The 20,335-nt window shown below is 42.4% G+C and overlaps 1 protein-coding gene across 1 annotated transcript in view; it reads right to left on the bottom strand.

Moving 5' to 3' along the window:
- Positions 1-19,656, bottom strand: part of RIF1 (replication timing regulatory factor 1) — a 30,839-nt gene extending 11,183 nt beyond the window's left edge. Inside the window, exons 1-22 of the mRNA XM_039379017.1 lie at positions 19,487-19,656; positions 18,067-18,145; positions 17,427-17,523; positions 15,382-15,512; positions 14,915-15,009; positions 13,016-13,205; positions 12,430-12,522; positions 12,192-12,330; positions 10,865-11,016; positions 9,977-10,097; positions 8,806-8,979; positions 8,482-8,592; positions 8,168-8,230; positions 7,331-7,431; positions 7,017-7,103; positions 6,022-6,095; positions 5,726-5,906; positions 4,551-4,658; positions 4,162-4,311; positions 2,744-2,843; positions 1,239-1,503; positions 41-83 (exon numbers count right to left, since the gene is read on the bottom strand). Of these exons, the coding sequence (XP_039234951.1) occupies positions 41-83; positions 1,239-1,503; positions 2,744-2,843; positions 4,162-4,311; positions 4,551-4,658; positions 5,726-5,906; positions 6,022-6,095; positions 7,017-7,103; positions 7,331-7,431; positions 8,168-8,230; positions 8,482-8,592; positions 8,806-8,979; positions 9,977-10,097; positions 10,865-11,016; positions 12,192-12,330; positions 12,430-12,522; positions 13,016-13,205; positions 14,915-15,009; positions 15,382-15,512; positions 17,427-17,523; positions 18,067-18,145; positions 19,487-19,638 (2,706 nt within the window). The 5' untranslated portion in view covers positions 19,639-19,656. The remainder of the gene's footprint in view (positions 1-40; positions 84-1,238; positions 1,504-2,743; positions 2,844-4,161; positions 4,312-4,550; positions 4,659-5,725; positions 5,907-6,021; positions 6,096-7,016; positions 7,104-7,330; positions 7,432-8,167; positions 8,231-8,481; positions 8,593-8,805; positions 8,980-9,976; positions 10,098-10,864; positions 11,017-12,191; positions 12,331-12,429; positions 12,523-13,015; positions 13,206-14,914; positions 15,010-15,381; positions 15,513-17,426; positions 17,524-18,066; positions 18,146-19,486) is intronic.
- Between the last annotated feature and the right edge of the window lie 679 nt (positions 19,657-20,335).

Below are 20,335 nucleotides of genomic sequence, written 5' to 3'. Positions count from 1 at the left end.
CTCTGGTGTCCCACATTTCCCCCAACCCCAGCAAATTTACCTTGTTGTTAAGATTACTGTAGACTTTAGGTACCTCAGGGAGCCTGCCAAAACAAACAGAAAAATTATATTTTGCTGCCTCATTTACCCCAAGCATAAAAATGTAACATATAATACCTTCAAGCTTTGCACAGTAGTTTTAGTGTCTAGTATAGTGTATATTTAGTTTGGTATAGGATATAAAACCTGATGGAATCATGTTGGGAAATGAGCCTCCTGTTGGGTGATTAAACCATTTCTAATGTAGTTTGAAGTCAGATTCTCCTTTAACCCCCACTCATATGCTGAATTTCAGAGGAATTAATGGAAAAGTCAGTGGTAATTAGTACAAACTTAAAGCTTTTCTTATGAAGTACTTCTAACTGCCTGCTCTGTGCTTCTCTTTGCCCTCTCCCCAAACACATTTCCCAGGCCCCAGAAATACCTGCATGAAAAAGCTGAAACACCCCCTAAACTAAGCAATTCCATGTAAGTAAAGCCCTAGAATTAGCCAGATAAATAAGAGGAAACTGCATTTAGTAGCTTATTTTAGAACCCTGCATCCTCCAAGCTGAAGAGGTTCCCAAGCTTGTATTTGCTTGCACATGTCTTGCTTCAAAAATATACCCAGCTTCTCTTTTTTCCTGAATAAATATAAGACAGACAATGCTCAAAGGCTGATGAGATGGGAGATGGAGAGAGGTGGAGTCCAACTCATCCTTACACAGGAACAAGTGGATTCTTGTCCCTGGGATGGGGATTTCTGATGAGTCTTAGGTGAATTTTAGGCAGCCCTGCTCCAAGTTCCAGTAAAGTCTATGACAATTAAATTAGAATAAAGCAGCAAAGCTACATAAAGAAAAAAAACACAAGGAAAGTTTTTCCCAGTACTTCCCTCTGCTGGAAAACTTCCAGGATCTGAGTGTGCAGCCCATTGTAATTTAATTCCTGTAAAATTTTATGCAGTTTCTGCCCACTAGAAAACAAATCATAATTAATAAATATCTTTTCTGCAGTGAAAATAAACAGGAGGTGGAAAGCAAACACTTCATTCATGCAGAGATGCCAACACTTCAAGTCTAAAGAGGCAAGAGTTTTTAAATACCAAGCTTTTTGGAAGTGCTGAGAACCCCTGAGCTCCACTCTGACCTGCTCCAAGAGCACATGACATTGCCCCAGTAAAATGAACCCAGTTTCCCAACCATTCCTAAAATACTCACTTGGTTTTTTCATAAAACACTGCCAGGGGCTTGGAAAAAATGGCAAACATGGTGCCCATCACTGAGGGCAGCGAAATGTGGCTGATGATGTTGTGAAGAGCAGCAAGGACTGAAGGACCCACAGAGATCAGTGTTTCTGAGCAGGTTTCTTGGGAGCTGAACACGTGGAAGGAGTCCAGTAACATCACCAGGAGCTTAAAGAGAGAGGCAAGTTTGCCCAGGGGCTCCTTTTTCTTCTTAGACCAATCTGAAGGTGTCTGTGGAGCTAAAATTAGAAAATAAAAAGTTAATAATTTTCCTTAACCAACGTGCCCTACAGGAAAACACATCTGAGCATTCAGTCTGTGTGAGAAGCAGAACTTTGATGCCCAAACTGTATCCACAACCAGTTTAAAACCAGACCTAACAGAATAAATACATTTTTAATTTTATCATATCTCCTAGTCCTCTTATTTATGATTGGCTTTTGAGACTTTATTGTCTATTTGAAAATAGATAACAACCACTCTACAGATACCAGTGGATACACATAAATTTTGGGAGGAGGAGGGGAGGGCAAATATAAATTTATATTAGTTTATTTATTTATAATATAATTATACACACACACACATATATATTAATAATAATAATAATTTCTTTATAAGTGAAGTTTACATCATGTTTTATCTCATCAACAGTTCCAATCAAAGCATTCCATTCCCTCAGCAGTCCAACACAGCATCTCACTGCTTTAACAAATTCCTGTGGGGCAGAGAAATTAGAAATGCTTCAATTTTATAGTGAATTGTGCTATTTTGTGAATTATCTCTTCAGTTTTTCAGAGAATTTCACGGAGTATTTCACAGAATATTGTGAGTTGGAAGGGACCCACAATGATCATCAAGTCCAACTCTTTAGGTTCAGTAGTTATAAGTGGGAGTAGGAAATAAAACAAAGAGTATTTTACACACAGTGACCCTTTGTCTTCTTAAACCTCCTCCTAACTATTTCATACAAAGCAGGTTCAGGAGCAGAAGCAAAGTGTTGTTAACAATTTACCCTTGGTTTTCAGCAGGAATTGTAACATCAGACTCTGGGTTGTGGCCCAGCATTGCTGCCTCGGAGCAGAGCTGAGCAAAGCAAAAGCACATCTCACAAGCAAAAATGAAATTACAGCCAGAATACCATTTTAGAACCCAGCAGTGTTTAACAGTGAAAAAAAAGAGTGAAGGGGCCTCAATATAAATTTATATAATATATTTATACCAATCTCAGCTGTATTTTGCCAGGCTGTGCAGGAACTGCTCAACAAATAGCAAAGGTCTGAGACTCAAACAGGCTGATTGGATGATAATTTTAATTCCTTTCATGATTTTTGCCAATCCCTTCAGAGGTCAGACAGCACATGCAGCACATTCACACCACTGATATCCTACAGTTGTCACTTCTGCACCCACAACAACACTAATTTTTACCCAACTCTAAGCCACACAGAACCCCCCAGTATTCAAGCATTTCCTTACATCTGGTTTTTGGCTGGTATTTGGTACCATATGGAGCAAAGTTGATGCAGTCAACCATGACTGAGACAACATGGGCGAGACCTTCCATCATGGAAAACATCTGAGGAGCAACAGAAACCATCAGGAACAGGGATCACCACGAGAGAAACAGTGACAGGAAAACACACTTTGGTCATTCAGGACAGAAATGCAACAGCTTTTAATTTAAAGGTGGTGCAACTGCTCTGCACTATCAGACTCAGATAAAATTACATTTTAAATACATTTACACATGATGATGAGTCTTCCCATTCTATACAAATAAGACATAAGCAAATGCACTGTCTAAACAGCAAAGCAGCCCTAAGAAGATTTAAGATGGATCAAAAGAATTAAGGTTCAAGGTTTTTAATCCTCCCAATCCACCAAAAAATCTTCTACATAAAGCCAAACCTGCTTTACAAGGAACACTGATATTCTAGACAATATAAAGTTTCAGTATAACTTGCACACTGAACTTTTAAATTGGTTAAGTTTGGCTTGTTTATCAATTATTGATTTTTGGCATTGATGTTTATCACCAGAATATGGCAGCAACCAAGGTAAGTTATAATGATGCAAACCTCTAAATCCCAGGTTTGCAAATTCCAATGTTTTGCTTGGTTTTTTTCTCAATATTTTTTTAGAAGAGTGAACTTTAGGCACAAAGGGGTTTATCTTCCAAAGCTGATGTTCACATCCAGACACTCCACCTCCCCTCATGGTGGGGGTTTCTTCTTCCAAAAGCTTTCTCTTTTATAAAGCTTTACAAGTGAAGTCTTCAAAGTTTACTTGACAAGGGTGATGCCACCAGAAATTAACAGCAGCAAGTTCAATCTTCCCTCCCTCCTATTTAAAATGCCTGGGTTTTGTGGTACTTGCCAATTGAAGTTACTTGATATACATTTATTTCAACTGGACAAATCCCATTTACCACCATGATAACACTCACTAAACCATTACCACTTAATTAGTTAGGAGACAAATTTAAAGACTGCTTAACTGCTATTTTAAGATTGAATAATAAATAAATAAATTTATCAATAAATTAACAAATAAATTAATAAATTTATTTCAACTGGATAAATCCCATTTACCACCACACTGACACTCACTAAACTGTTATCACTTAATTAGTTAGGAGAAAAATGTAAGAGACTGCTTAACTGCTTTTTTAAGATTTACTAATAAATAAATTAATTAATATCAGTATTTAATATTTATAGTTATTTTTACTCCCTTCAATCCATTTCTTTATCACCTCCAACTCTTTTCTTACAGCTTCAAGTCTCACCCAAACCGAAGCACAAATCAGGAGTTTACACCGGGTTCTTACACCTAATTTCAAATACACCTGCTGGAGTACTTTATAGAGTGCAGTATCACAGGTTTATACTCACTACTGGAGTTTCACCTTCTAGCCCAGCTATAATTTTGGCACACAGCTCCTCACAGCACACGTTCTCCTCGGCTGTTGCCACCAGGGCGGCGCAGCGGGCGAAGGCTCGGTACAGCTCCGACCACGAGCGCAGCAGGGACTTCATGGTTGGCTTGAACACAGAGAAAAAGCTCATCAACACCGAGGTCTGTGCACAGGGGTAAAAGTTTCCTTCTCCTCTCAAACCTGTGTGGCTCTTGAGGGTTTTCAAGTTTAAATGTTGGAGTTTGAAACCTGAGCAGCAGTGCGATGTCGACACGTATTGGTGGCAAATTCCCCCCCCCTGAGATTACCAGGCAGTTTTTACAGACCCCACGTTGGTTTTAATTAATATGATGTATTCAGTGTTACCTGGGGAAAGCCCTGGGTGGGGAAGATGTGTGACACTGGCAGCAGCAATGCACTGTACACAGCACTGAAGTTGTGCTCCAGGGCATCCCCCTGATTCACTTCATTGGTCTGCAACGACAAAGAAGTTTTCTGATTATTGGAGCTGCAAAACTGAGGCGACAAATAAGGCTGTTCCTGGTTCACTGACTCGTACATGAGATCTGTGCAAGCTCAACTGCCAGTGGCAGTTTGAAATTAGCTGTTCTGCTCTTGAAAGAGTTCAGGCTGCTACTAGAAAAGGGATAAAAAGCACTGTCTGTAATTCCAGGAATAAAAGCAATCTATCAGAAAATGTCTTGGGTGTTTTTCACTTAGTTCAGTTGCAGTAAGTGATGACAACAACCTACTCAGTCATGGTTTGGGTGGGAAGGGACATTAAAGCTCATCCAGCCCACCCCCTGCCATGGGCAGGGACACCTTCCACCAGCCCAGGTTGCTCCAAGCCCCGTCCAACCTGGCCTTGGACACTCCCAGGGTTCCAGGGGCAGCCACAGCTTCTCTGGGCAACCTGGGCCAGGGCCTCCCCACCCTCCCAGACAGGAATTTCTCCTTAATCTCTAATCTATCCCTGCCCTCCGACAGTGGGAAGACATTCCCTGTGTCCTGTCACTACCTTCCCTCGTAAATAGTCGGAACACCTAAAATTTTGTTCACAAATTCTAAGATTTTTAGGTCCAACAACTACATGAGGATTAATTAATTCAACAACTCCTACATTACAATCAAAGCATTTCTAGTAAGAACCTGAAAAACCCCTTAAATGTGACAGTTTATATGGCTTCCATTAGGGCTTCCACTCAACAAGTCTAACATCAGTAAGAAATTCTGGTCTAACCACATCCTGAACATCCCAACTTGGGATTTATTACATTTTTCACATCAAACAAACAAGCCTCAGCTCCTGGAGGGCAAGTTTCCATGCTTTGGGACAGCAAGACTACGCCAAGGAATCAAGGCTTGGAGCACATCCATGAGTGTGTTTATAAACTTAAGAAAAGGAAAAAAGCCTTCCCAACCATCCTGAACATTGCACTGAAGAATGATCATCATTGTAAAGCCCACTCTGGATCAAGATAAATGATCAACATAAGGCTTCCCTGTGGGGTTTTGGGGAAGAGAACCCAAAGCCACTGTACCTGATTAATCCATTCTGTCAGAGGATTAACGACAATGCTCCACATTCTCCAAAGGTGCTCCTTGTTTTCCACCTGCTTTGAGCTCTGGTTGATGACACAGATCACAGACTCACTGAAAGCCAGGGGAGATGTGGGCCCAGACAGGACATAACCCACAAGTGTTTCCAGAATCACAAAGAATCTGGGGAAGGAAGTTCAACAGGTCTTTTTTTCAGATATTTTTTCAGGAAAAAAAACCAACCTCTTCTGTGAAGGCTTCTAAGGGAAGTCTGATATAAGCAAGCACCAGCACATACCTCTCATCTGTTACACAGCATTCCAAGAGGTTGTTATGGAAAGGCAGCTGGATTAAGAACAAAGCTGGTGTTCCCTTGGAAGAGAAATTTAAGAGGTCAAAACAACACATCCATTGATCAAATGAAATGGCTGCCCCACATCTCTACCTATATATTATATTTAAGGCAGAAATTTACAATTATTAAAAGTTGTCCAAAATTGTCAATTCTAACAATTCAAAATAAAAATGAAAGCTGGAAATCTGAGCTGCTGCCAGATCCTGGGATTTACTTAGTTCAAGGTTGCAGCAAGAGATCTTTGGGACAACTTCTGCTAAAATCTGACACAAGCATCTCAAGTTGGATCATGTCAGAGAATTAACAAAATGCATTTCACTTCAACCACTCCTGTACCCAAGTCAGAAAATGTAAATAAAGCACTTGTGGTAAAGAACTGGGAGGAATTTGGGGAGCTGAGCTCTTAAGCCAGTTCTAGCAGACAAAGCTTTATCCTACTCAGTTGAGTTCAGCATTTGCTTACCCTTGTTATACTTAGGACTGCTCTCAGATATTTGTCTGCTCTTCAAAGCTTCCAAATCAATTCCATGCCTGGTTAATAAAGTAAATGTTGGGCTAAAAAACTCTATTGCCACTGCTGCAAAATAAAAGGTTGCCTTCTCTCTACTGGTGGATGTAGAAAACCTGATGGTCACCCACTTTTAAAAGTCTTTAAATACCTTTCAACTATTCAGTCTCCTTGCAAAGTACCTAAAATCTGTATTTTAAACCATGACCTGAACCTGAAAAATCCTTTTTCCATCATTACTTCCAGTACCTATCCATCCTTATCTATAGACTGTTAAATTACTCCTCAGAAGTGAGGGCTGGAAACAAAGTCTGCCTTCTGGAACTTTGAATAATATGATTTCCTGAAAGATCTAGGTCTCATGAAGTACAGCTATGACTTCCTAATACCCTTCAGCATAAATAAAGCTCTGGAATAAAGTCAGACTTACATTTAAAAGATCCATATCAGCAACCTGATAAGCTGGTGATCCCAATACTTTTGGAGGCAACTCCTTAACAGTAATATCAATGAGGGACTAAGCAGGGGAAAAGAAAGAAATACACGTAAATATATTTTTCTGAGGGTTCAAATATTTTAAGTAACACCACAAATAAAAGCAAAATTGAAAAAACTGGTTCCCTTTAGCAAAAAGAACAAAAAAAGTCCCTCGGTCTTCTGAAGCAGAAGGTTCTGGCAGGAGAACCATGGACCCAAATGTGCTGATAAATCTGAAAAACACTGTTAAAGCAAAGAAATCCTCACCAGTACTTTCTGCACAGGAAGAGAGCTTGATCTCACAATGTTTTTCAAGGCCTGGAGCAACATAGTGAGGATTTCTGACCCTTGCTTTTCTTTCTTATTTCCTGGAATAAAGAATATTTACAGTTAAAGCAGAACCAAGTCATTCTGACCATCAATAAAAATTTCTATTTAAGTACTACAAGACCAAAAAAAAAAACAACTGTGTATATTTGTAAAAATATACCAAATACTTCAGGGATTCAGAACCAAGTCCCTGCTGTGAACAACAGTGTAACTGAAACTCCAAGGTTTAAATAAACCCCCCCCCCCCGAGTTTTATGAGTAAATGGAAACCTTTGTATCATTAACAACCTTATCTCTGATATATTAAAAGAAGGTGTGGAACTTTGCATTCATCCAAGGAATGCTCTTCATTTCTCTCACCCATTTCAGTTAAATCTTTCAATTTAAAAGGTTTCATTATTAAGAATATTCTGGACTTTCAAAGCCTTTACAGCATTATGGATACTTTTTACAGAGGAAATAACTTTTATACATCTGTAAAGACATCATAATTTACTCTGAAACAATTTAATTACAGAAAAAGGCAGCCATAGTCACATACCCAAGATTTCACACTGATTTGAGTAATATGAATGTCTCCATTTCTACAAAGACTTAAAGTGGGGTTATTTTTTATTTTTTTTTTAAACTGCTTTAAAAAAACCCTATTACTGATGAAGATTAAACCTAAACTTCACCAGCAGGGAAGCAACAACTTTTGGTCTAGTTTTAAAACCTCCATACAACCTTTAACTGGTCAGCAATGACAGACTGAAAAACCATGACACTTCTTACCTGATTCAATTGCTGTTTTTACATATCCATTTATGTCCTTCCATATAACATTCAGCATACAATCTACAAGGCAGCAAAATGTTTTTATTCAGCGTGCAATAAAAAATAAAAACACTAAATAAAATTGCAGGTAAAGTAACAAATTGTGTTCAAAGACAGACTTTGATTTAAGCAAAAAATTAGCTAAGTTTTCAAAGTCAGGCCAGTTCTCTTTAATGTAACATCAGGATATTGCACAAAGTGCTTATTTCTTATGTTTCCCTCTCCCAGTTGATTTCCCAGACAATAATGAAATTCCATCATTAAATTCTTACCAGGAACTTCTTTTCCAATTGCAATAAAGCCATCCTGCACTGCATTGATGAGTGTGCTGGCATGCTTACAAAAAAAAGAAGGGCTGCTGATCAGTGGGGACTGGAGAGGCTCTAGAACAAAAAAATATGATCCATAAAGCTGTTGTTTTGCAGTTTACTGGTAAGATAAGCCTTAAAAATAAGCATTTAACACAACATCTTAAAGATGACAGCTAACAGTTTTAACTGTTTACAGCATTCCATTCCAACAGACATCTTTAAATCCAATAAAACTGGCGATGAGATTATGCAAAAATACTTAAAAAATATATAAAATTCACGTACCTAAACTGAGTACAAGTTTGTTTTGCTTAGCAAAATCTAAAACTCCTGGTCCCATCAGGAAGTGCAGCAGCATTTCAATGCCCAGGAGCTGGATGGAAGAAAACACCACCCCTCCTGCTGGGCTGGAATTCAGGTTTATCCTCGGGGTGGCTGGACTCACCAATGGGTAAGGACCTAAAAGAGGGGAGAAAAGTCCATTGCCTCACATTCCAAGAGAAAGGAAAGATCCAACAGACCGAAATCTCATAGGAAAAGAACCAACTATTGCATAGGGTTGGTTGAAAGGGACTTCTAGAAGGCAGACACTCCCAAGGGGGGTTTAACAAAAGCATTTTGCCCAAACTCAGTTGTGATCTCACCAAGATGAACTTTTTTAAGGAGGGAACACAGGAAACTCCCCAAATCCAGGACACCTCCACAACATACCTGAGCCTCCTAATTACAGCAGTCAGAATGACACCAGCTGGGAATGCCAGGCTTCCACAAAGAGAAGGAAAAGAGGCACTTCCTTATCTCAGATAGTTGGATGTAAAGCTCAAGGAGGTGTGGTTTCACATTAGTACCAAAGCTATTGATGCATCATGATCACTGGGCAGAATTAGATGGGATATTGGGAAGGAATTCCTGGCTGGGAGGGTGGGGAGGCCCTGGCCCAGGTTGGGCAGAGAAGCTGTGGCTGCCCCTGGATCCCTGGAAGTGTCCAAGGCCAGGTTGGACGGGGCTTGGAGCAACCTGGGATACTGGGAGGTGTCCCTGCCCATGGCAGGGGGTGGGGCTGGATGAGCTTTAAGGTCCCTTCCCACCCAAACCATTCCATGATTCTACACTATTCAAGCAAAAACTAAAAAATGCTACAGAAAATAAAAGGGCACAAATAAATAGCACACATATAAATACATGAAAAGTTAAGTTTCAAACCAGAGCTCCCTTGTAAGAGAGAACACATTCAGGACACTAAAACTGGTCCTGGCAATATGGAGCACAATTTTTTAAACTTTAAATGCTGACTGGAACAGCCTCGTTTTCCCCAGTGTGAATCACCACCTCTGAGCTCTGCAGAAAAGTTCCTGGTTTCAATAATCCATTGTAAATGAAAAAGCATGAAGATGTTAAAGAGAGCAGGTGATTCTGCACCCAGGGTTTAGCTGGGAACAGGCTGCTCCTCCAATACCTGGTTTCTGCCCAGGGGTGGCTGAGCCCAAGCTCTGGTTGGCTGGAAGGCGTGAGGGGGTTCCTGGGAATGCAGCAGCAGGATCCAGACTCAGAGTGCTTTGGATTAATGGGACACAGACCTGCAAAGAGATCACACCTCAGTGAAAATGGCTATAACTCACACAAGCCATAAACCACACATCTCAAACATCACATAGAGCTGCTGTTCACAGCATTGGTGTTTCAGAGTTTCTGGGTACTTTTAATATTAAGATGTATAATGATAAATTAATTAGGAATGCCTAAATTAAACAAAAAGTCCTGGTAGATATGATACAGCTGGATCACTCTAAGGTACTTTTCCCCCCCTCTTTACTCCCATCCTGAAGTTTAACTTAATGAAATTCAGGTGTTGAATGGAAACATTATGATCATTCCAGTTAGCAGTGACAGTAATGAAACACCAGGACCATTTTTCCCCTCCATCTTCCTAAATATTTGATGGTCTTTTCATTAAGTTTTCCTATGGCAAACTTTCCAAAGCACACCCTTTCTTGGTGAAAGGGTAAAACAACCCTTAAATGACGTGCTTGTGCTCCCTGTTGTGCAGTCACTGGACAGTTCCAGAGATGCTCCCAGGACTTTCAGACAGGCCCCCAAATCTTTTGGAACTTGAGGTTCCAAGGGCACATTTAATCCCAAGTATTTCTGCTGTACTACACAGAAGACACACACAGAGCACAGAAATGTGGAGTCAAGTTTGGTTCCTTAAGGCAGTTCTATTCCATAAGATAAAACCAGATAAGCTAAAAATCAATCAAATAACCTAGAGGAGGATGAAGCAGGCAGGAATATGTTAGAGTAACCAGCAGAGGACTCAGCCCAGGACTGTTCCCAGCTGTGTTACCTGTTCAAAGTTTGAAGGCAGGTGAGTTCCCAGCCTCATGAGTAAATACCACCAGACCTCCAGCTTGGTGAGTGCCAGAGCCTCTGTTCTCACATGGATCGAGCTCAGGGGCTGCATCAGTAATTTCAGCCTTTTAGCACTGCACAGGATATCTGGAAGACCAAAAAAAGGGCATATTTTAAGCAGTACAAATAATTAAACCACAGGGCAAGAAAAAAAAAAGGAAAATAATTAAACCAACAGGGGTTTTTAGCTAAAAGTTCAATGAGTGACAATTTGCAGAACTATAATACATAGTAAATGCACCAAGCTTTCAGACTGTCTTACTGCTCTAATTGTTGTCTAGAACACCTCTGGAAATACAAGTATTTCTTACCAAGTGAAATCTAGTGAGTTCCAACAAAACTACCCTTGCACTCTTAGTTGACATGGATGTGCATTGGCACTGGGTGAGAAGGAAGGATCTGAGGCTGCCAAGGATCATTTGCCACTGCAGGAGAAATGGCACAGCAGGTCTGGACAGACCTTTGCTCAAGCCTGTGCAAGTGTTTAAGGAAGAGGAAAAACTTCTGCCCAGCTCAGCAGCAGCAGAACCTGCCCCTCTGCAATCCACAGGAGCTGCTCCTGCAGCTGGAAATCCTGGCCAGCCACCCTGGGACACGAACAGCCAACACCAGCTGGGCCAGGGATTTTATCTTCCCATTAAATAGAACCTTTTAATCAAGTTACGTGAAATAATGATCAGAACAAATAATAAGAAACACAATAAAATGACAATTAAAGATAAATTCAGCTAAGCTAAGGAATGTCCACAATTAGTTCTCTCTTCAGAACACAGAGAGAAACACAATCAAGATAAAAACCAAAATATTCTGTGCTTTGACACAGACTGGACTTACAACTTGCTCAGGTCTCAGTTATACCTTTAAAGCAACTTTTTTAACACCTCTACAATCCTGAAGCACTGTCCTTTTCCAGTTAATCCCCACTGTCCAAAATAAGATGTACAGAACGTTTTATTCTCTATTTCACTGCTGTTTGGATCAGTTAAAGCATTACAAAACAAATGTAATATTATTCTATTCCTATCGGTCCCAGCAGAAAAATTAAGATAGAACAAATGATCAAACTGTCCTTTTGCCTTAAAAATAAAACAAAACAAGAAAAAAAAACCCAACAAAGAAACCCAACATCTTGAATTTTATTTATGTCTATCCCACTGTGTGTTTGTGTACACCACAGACACACCAGGTGTGAATACTCTATTCCCATTAGGGGAAGTGACAGTAAGCAAAATAATTCAGGTTAATTTTTGTTTTAAATCTACCTGGGTTTAGAGCAAAATTATCTATGAGACTCTTCCATGCAATGAAGGCAATTTTCTTTACCACTGGGGAGCCACTCCGAAATCCAAGTTCCTCCAGCTGCAACAGGGAGTTGATGAAACTCCCACTACGATGGAGAGTCTGGGGATGAAAAAGTTCAAAATTGAGGTATTTTAATGCTGTTAAAAACACTTTTTCCTGAAGATTCATGATTGTAGAACTCATTATTTTGCTGCTTACCTTCCCAAGCAGTTTGACAAACAGTGGCCACAACTTCAGCACAAAAGTCTCGTTTTTTGCAGAAAACAATTTCTGAAGCTCAGAAATCAACTTCTGCAGGCAGAAAGAAACAGCATTTCTACAAGAAATACAGTTAAAATATTCTAACAACCACATCCTCACGCCCATTTTGAGTAGGAGGCTAAGCTAGACAATATGAGTTACTGCCACACCAACTTCTGACTGAATTTGGTGAGCAAATTCCCTTGCAGAGACAACAGAAGTTTAATGGCATTTATGAGTTAATGCTGTTAAGACCGGTGCTTGAAGCATTTAAAAGCAGCAAGTTATTTTCCTGATCAATGATTATTTTCCTGATTAATGGTTCCTGTCCAGACACACTGTTATTTTTACACTGCTCCTGTATTTACACTGCTGTTACATTAATTTTTCCCATTAAAGCCACAGCCATCACGAAGTTGGCTGTGAATGTTTTTGCTGCCATTATCTAGACTGTAAATACAATTAAACATAAAACTGCAACCAACCAACCCCCCCATCACTCCTGCTGCTGCCTGCAGACCAAACCCACGGCATTGCCACTCACTGTGGTCATGAGGTGCTCGGTGACAGCTGCCACCTCCTGCTGTTTCTGCAGGAGCAGTGGCATTCCCATCTCCAGGGCAGTGGCCCCTCGCAGCTGCACCTTGTGAGCAGAGTGGACAACCAGAGGGATGATGAGCTTGGCCCACCTCACAGCCTCCTCTCCCATCTGGGCTGGGGTTTGCTCCATCAGGCTGGATCCAGAGAACAAATACAGGGATTACCAATCTCCAACAGACCCTTCAGGGAACCAAATTATCTTTGTGATATCAATAAATGCTCTAATTCAATGTATGATTTAAAGGAAACCACTCTAAACTTCCTAAAGTTTTTTTCCAAGCAATTCATTCATTGGACAATTCATTCAAAACTGCAAAGCTTCAGTGTTATTTTAGACAAACCTCTCCAAAAGCACAACAGACTGACATCTGCAGTGTCCCTTCTGCTCTGTCACAGTGATGTGGGCAAAGGAGCTGAACAAGAGCCTGACAGGGACATTCCTTATCAATGCCCAAGTCCCAGGTTGGCACATGAACCATCCCTGGGTGTTCCCAGCAGCCCAGGCAGCTCCCACACACTCTGTGTGCTGGGAACAACACAGGCCTGCTCCTGGAAAACTCCAGCCCAGGTTTGCACAGGCTCCATGCACGTCACCCTCCTCAAGTGCTTTTGTTTCATCCTCCTATTCCAAAGCTGTCACGGCTCCAACATTCTCAGAACTCCAACAAACAATTCCACATGTTTACACCATCCCACACAAGCCAACAAGACTTTCAGAAATGGGAATAACTGGCATATACCCAAACCAGCCTGGAGGAACCAGCTCATCCCTAGAAACACTGGAATTTTGGCAAGTGGCCCCTTTGACTCAGGTAAGTCAAAACTATCCCTCCTACAGCTTCCAAAGGGAAAACTTCTGCCTTTCAAGGAATTTTATTAAAGCCAGAGGACAAGCACTGCTTAAAAGAACTGTTTCACTTTAAAATGGATTTGCAGCTCAAATCAGTTGCCAGAAGTTTAAGAGAACACTTAAATAACAGCAGATACAAGCTCAGTATATTTACTAATATTAAGATAAAATTTGAACATTTTAACACTGCTGACCAAGAGAATGCACTGTGTTGGTCCTAAAAAGTCACCTGTGGAATTAAACAGGAATCTCAACAGTGTCATGAGAAACACTGCAGGAAAATGTGGAAAACATCAAGGGGACATGTTTCAATAAAACCCCATGTAATGGGGGAGAATTTCTCAGCCAGGTAAGTTCTGGAAACAAAATGTAACTGAAGCAGACTTGAGACTTTGGAAATAATTCCTAACAAGCCACTTACAAATGAAAGCAAGACTTTCAGCTGGACACTGTCTAATTTGTGCATCAGAACTGTCATATTATCATGAAGGCAATTGTTTGCCATTATAATGACATACACAACAAGTGATGCACAGTGCAATTGCTCCCACCCCCTGACTTCATGCCCAGCACCAGCCCCTGACCAGCTTTCCCCAGTTTACATCTGGGCACGATGCCACATCCTATGGAATATGCCCTGTGTCCCAGCTGTGTCCCCTCCCAGATTTTTGTGTCCCCCAGCCCCTCACTGGTGGGGTGAGAAGCTGCAAAGTCCTTGACTGGGAGCAAACACAGCTCAGCACCAACCAAAACATCCCTGTGTTATCAACACTGTTCTCATCCCAAATCCAAACCACTGCACCAGCTACGAGGAAGAAAATTACCTCTATCCCAGTCAAAACTGCAGGAAAACAGTCCTTAACACACTGAGCAATTCAAAGAGGATTAAGATTTTTTCTTTGGTATATTTAGTGTCACTGAGGTTTTGTTTATCAAGAGTTTTCCCCTCAAATCAAGCACCTACTTTAACAATTTAACACTGAGTGCACCCACCGTATGATGACATTAAGTGCTTCATATTCAACCACAACAGACTGTACATCTCCTTTGGTAAGGATTGTTTCCAGGGAAGAGAGAATATTGGACACCTGAGGGAATAACAGAACATCAGAGTGAGCACCTAGATACCAATAATTCCATGGGGAGCCGGAATGATGAAATTCCATTTTCCAGGACCGTGTCTGGATTAGGCCAGGTCTCGTTTTAAGGTCAGAGCTCTGAGCAAACTGGAACGTTCAGAGTATTTTTCCCTGTTTCACTGGTTTCTAACAGAATTGCTCACATTGCAGCTTCTCCTTCGAGGGAAGCAATAACTTCAGGCTCAATTTTTCCAAGAACTTAGGCTGTGAAATTCGACGGAAAACGACCTTCAGATTCAAAAAGCTACCGAGTGGAGCGACCAAGAGATTGCACATGGGGCCAGCAAAAAGAAAAGGGAAAAGAAAGAGTAAAAAACTCACCTCCTTTTTGACAACTTCAGGAGGAAAGGCCTGCTTGGAGATGACCCAAAGTGCCCGAGTGCGGGTGTTTTTGTCGGAAGACTTCACGGCGACGCCGTTCACTGCCGAGAGCAGATCCTGCATTTCCGTGGCTGGAAGCACAGCAAACACACAGCCCTCAAATCCTGGGCGAGTTCCAGGTCATTCTGCTCACTTAACACTGCTAAAGATCCGTTCATTTATAAGTATCAGTGATTTAATGCCTCAAACATTACTTTTGGGCAGGTTCTCTCAGAGCAAAGTAGCAAAAAAAGCTCCAAATGTATCAATATAGAGATACTATTAAAGTAGTACATATTGGCTTTATAAGAATTCACAAAACCATGAAACTAGAAGGCAACTTTAGCTAAATACACTGGAGCTAAAGATTAAGTATTTAACTATTCAGAACTTCTTGGATTTCAAGGGAATTTAGCAGCACTGCTAAATGGACACCAATAAATTCATTTTAGGGTCTACAAGAGGCTTTATCATTAAAGAAGGGGGTAAAACTGTAACTCAGTACACAAATGAGGTTAACATAGACTTGTAACCAGGAAGAGTGATGAAACTTGTGTTCCTTTCAAATTCCAAACTAATGAAGTCTGATTTATTACAAATTTAGGCTCTGTGGGCAAATGATCTCAAAATCAGAGAAGCTTAAGGGCAAATACACTCCTTTTCTCAATCAGAAGTACACCCAGAAGTACATAAGCTGTTTGTCCTCATTCCTAAGTTTCCATTGTTCTCAGGAGTTCATTATTTCTGGAGCCTGACGTTCCCCAACAAAATTAACTGTAATTTATCAGCTGGTTAAAAAAAAGTTTAAAAAAAAAAAAAGGGAGTTATGGGGGACAAGAAAGGGACCACACAGACACTATTACAGATGCCTCATTCTCAGAAGAAACCAGAGTAAATTTTGGATAACAGGAAAGCAGGACACACTGAAAAACTGAGTAGAACCAAAAGAATCCATTTCCAACAGAATGGCAGTCACAGGAAAAACACCCCCTCTGCACACCCACACAGATGGTTCAGTTCAGTCTTGCCTCAGGTTGAGTTTCTCTCTAGCAAAGGTCATTCCAGAACATTTGTCCAAGGGCATTTAACACTTCTTAGCAGAAGGAAAAAGACAATGATTGACTGCACACAATTTGCTCTTTGCATTTAAGCAGCACCACAGACTCCCAACACCACAAAGGCACCACACGACAGCCACAGCACAGCACAAATTCCTTGTGTGTCCACGGAAAACAACCCTCTTCCACCACCACACAGTGACACTGAGCAGCTTCCAACTGTGTTATTCCAAGTGGACCAACACCCAACACCTGGAATGTGTAACAGGACCAGCCAACCCGGCCATCAGCTCTCCCCTGTTCCCAAAACCCTGTGCTTTTTTTACCTGGATGCAAAGCCTCGAGTTCTCAGCAGCAAAACCTTTGGTGAAGGGGATTTAGCACTTTCTGGGAATGCAGGTCATAAGATTTTTGGATTACTCTGGATTAGTTTCAGTTGAAAAACCCACCAGCCCAATATTTGGGGCTGGACTAGATGACCTTTAATGGTCTCTTCAGACTCAAACCACTGTAGGATTTAACAACCAGGAATTACCAGGTAAGAGTGGAAAACATGGAAGAGCACTGCTATGCACACCCAAATTCTACACAAGCAGGTTCGTCACTCTTTTTCCACCTGGACTTTTGATTACTTATTTCACAAAATTTCTTTTTGCTTTCCGTTTTTGATTGCTAACTCCAGAAAAATATTTACAGAATCTAATTGCTACTAAAGCACTTAATGAAATTAGAAGTTAATAAAACAGAATCAGTGTTAAGAACGTGAAAAAATACCCCCTTCCTTGTGTACAAGATGGAATTAGTGAACAGCTCACACTGCTCATGTTAGAGACAAAGCCACTGCACCACTTGGGAACTGCAAACCCGGTCAAAACTGAAATAAATGCTAAGACAGACAAAGAAAGAACTCCAATGTACGTATTTATACACACAGGTTTGTTTGCTTACCAGATAATTCAGCTGTATTAGCTGAATTAAAAGTGCAGAATCCCAAGGCCTGCAATGCTGCATTACTGAGCTCGGAGTTTGGACTAGAAATGTGTGCCTGGAAAAAGAACAGGAAACCACAAAGTCTCAGGTTACAGAAGTAGCTGAGAAATATTGTCTTAATTGTCTGAACAGCAGCACTTCTGGGGAGCTGTCAGAAGCAAACACTTGGTGGGAAATGCACCCCTGCAGGAATCCCTTCCTGATTCCATAAACTCCAAATCAAGAGGACAATGTGAGGTGCTGAGGACATTTTTGCTCTCTGTGTTCAGACATCTTTCCTGAAGTAAATTCTAAACATGCCAAGTCCTTTACTTTGGTTATGGATGTTACGTTCTATCACTTGACTCTCCAATTGTTTTTAAACATCTAAAACAGGGGAGAAAAAATGGCTAAGAACAGTCTTCACATTATTCTTTAAAAAAACCTGACATTTACTGCATATTCTGAATTCTGAAGTGTTTCTAGAGGCAGCCACAACACACTGTATCTGTTCTGGCTGGAAGATTAGATTTGCCTCTGTGATGCTGCCTGAGCACATCCAAGACCCTGATTTTATTGTTCACTCAAGTGTAGAGAACAGAATTAAAAAAAAAAATACCTTAAACACTTTGCAGAGCTGAGGAAAGTGTTTTCTGACATCTGCAATGAATACTTTGCCTCCTTCACCACTCAGGCGACTTTCAGGAGCAGAAGGGAAAACAAAACAATATTTACAAAACAAACAATATTCACAAACACAACTGACATAACTTCCAATTTCTGAGACGCATTAGCCAGGATATTTTCTCTGGAGGAAATAAACACAACACCAGAGAAGTTAAAGAGCAAAAATATCAGTCACAACATGACCCAGCAGTAAAATACTGTGTTATAGTATAAAGGAAAAAAATGAAGTGATTAATGACCCATTTAGTGCTTAAAGAACATTAAAAAAAACACCAAAGACTTGAATTTTTTGGTCAACTTCCATAAAAACATTAGAAGTTAACACCCAAACTTAAAATGACTGCTGAAAAGTTACATTTAACAGAAATCTATGAGCTTAAAAAGCACATTCCTCATAACCAGCTCCAGAATTCAGGCTCCCAACCCCATCCTGGCTTGACAACAAGCAAGGATGATTTTGCACATATGTGAAGAACATCCATACAGGAAAGTTGTAATTAAGTTCAGTCATCCTGAGGACAACCTGAGAAACCTGATGGGATTTATGTATTAAGTCGGGACTTTATTTTTCTGTCAGTTGTTACTAGAAACTTGTAAAAAAACCTGAGTAATTACAGCTTTAAAAGTCCTACAGAACCACAAGGCAGGAACCACGGGAGACACTGATGGAAAGAGATGGTGCCTTTGCACATGATAAAATGGGAAAGATGCAGGTGAAGAAGCACCTTTCAGAAAGAAACGCAATTAAACCAAGGCACGATCATTCCAAAACCCGAGAAACGCAATAAAAACCTCACCTCTCCAATCGTAAAGCTGAAATGCAGGCCTTTTTTTTCATTTAAAAAAAAATAAAGTTATTATTTCCCAATATTCCTTTGCCCACCTTTGCAGATTCCCCAGGAAGTGCGACAGGGAAGGGAGGCTCTGGGATGCTCAGAGCCTGTAAAGGCGAACTCCTTCCTTCCTCCATCCTCCCTTCCTTCCCTTTCTCCATCCTCCTTTCCTTCTCTTCCCTTCCTTCAATCCTTCCTTTGCTCCTTTCTTTTCCTCCTTCCTTCGAAGGAAGGAGACATCCACCCATCCATCCATCCTTCCCTTCCTTCCTTTCCCTGCTCTCCTTCCCTCCCTCTCTCCACCCCCAGGCCCGCGGGTCTCCCGCGGTCTCCCCCCGCGGCCCCGCCGCTCCCAGCCCTTCCTCCCTCAGCCCAGCCGGGGCAGGCGCGTCCCTGGCCCCGCCTCCCTCATCCCCGCCGAGGCAGGCCCTGCCGCGGCCCTCCCCGGGCTCTCTCTCTCTCCCCTTGCCCGGCCGGCCCGGTCCCCTCAGGCAGCGTGCACGTGCCCCCCGCGCCCACCTGACGATGGTGAGGTGCGCGTCCGTGAGCTCTCCCGGCGGGGCGGCGGGGTCCTGCAGGGTGTGCAGCAGCGGGGCGAGGCTGGGGCCGGCGGCGGGGTCAGTGTGAGCGGTGGCCGGGGCGCTCACGGCGGCGGCGGCCGGGGCGCTCATGGTGGCGGCGCTGGCGGCCCCTCGGCCCCGCGCACCTCCCGCGCTAAGATGGCGGAGCGCGCGGGCCCGGCGGCGGGCGCGGGCCCCGGCCAATGGGAGCGCGGCGGAGCCGTTCCCGCGCGCCGCGGCGGCCCCGCCCCTCGCCGCTGATTGGCGGGGGCGCTGCGGGAGGGGCGGGGCGGAGCGAGGGGCGGGGTCTCCTCAGCGCTGAGGGCGCTGGGTCTGCCCCGGCCGCCCCTCCGTCAGCCCTTACATCGTGGGATTGTGGGATCATGGGATGCATCCGCAGGCATCATCCAGTCCGGCCGCAGTCCTGCCCAGGACACCCCAGCAGTCCCACCCTGTCCCTCAGAGCGTTGTCCAAACCCTCCTGGAGCTCTGGCAGCCTTGGGGCTGTGCCCACTGCCCTGGGGAGCCTGGTCAGTGCCAACCACCCTCTGGGGGAAGAACCTTTTCCTGAGATCCACCCTGCCCCTGCCCTGGCACAGCTCCAGCCATTCCCTGGGTCCTGTCCCTGCTCACACAGTGCTGCCCCCCGCCCGCCCCTCATGAAGAAGCTGCAGACACCGATGAGGTGAAATCATTAATTTTAATGACTGGAAATTAACCTTCCAGCCGGCCTCCAGGTCCATAAAATCCTGCCGGCATCACCCGAAATTCCCTGAGCACAGGATGTCGCGCCCGGTGGGATGGAGGT

This window comes from Pipra filicauda, unplaced genomic scaffold, assembly GCF_003945595.2.
Source record: "Pipra filicauda isolate LSUMZ 115617 unplaced genomic scaffold, ASM394559v2 scaffold152_size1767362_pilon, whole genome shotgun sequence".
NCBI classification, from domain to species: Eukaryota; Metazoa; Chordata; class Aves; order Passeriformes; family Pipridae; genus Pipra; species Pipra filicauda.
The sequence above is the reverse complement of the archived record's forward strand: the minus strand, read 5'-3'. Positions and strand labels throughout refer to the sequence as shown.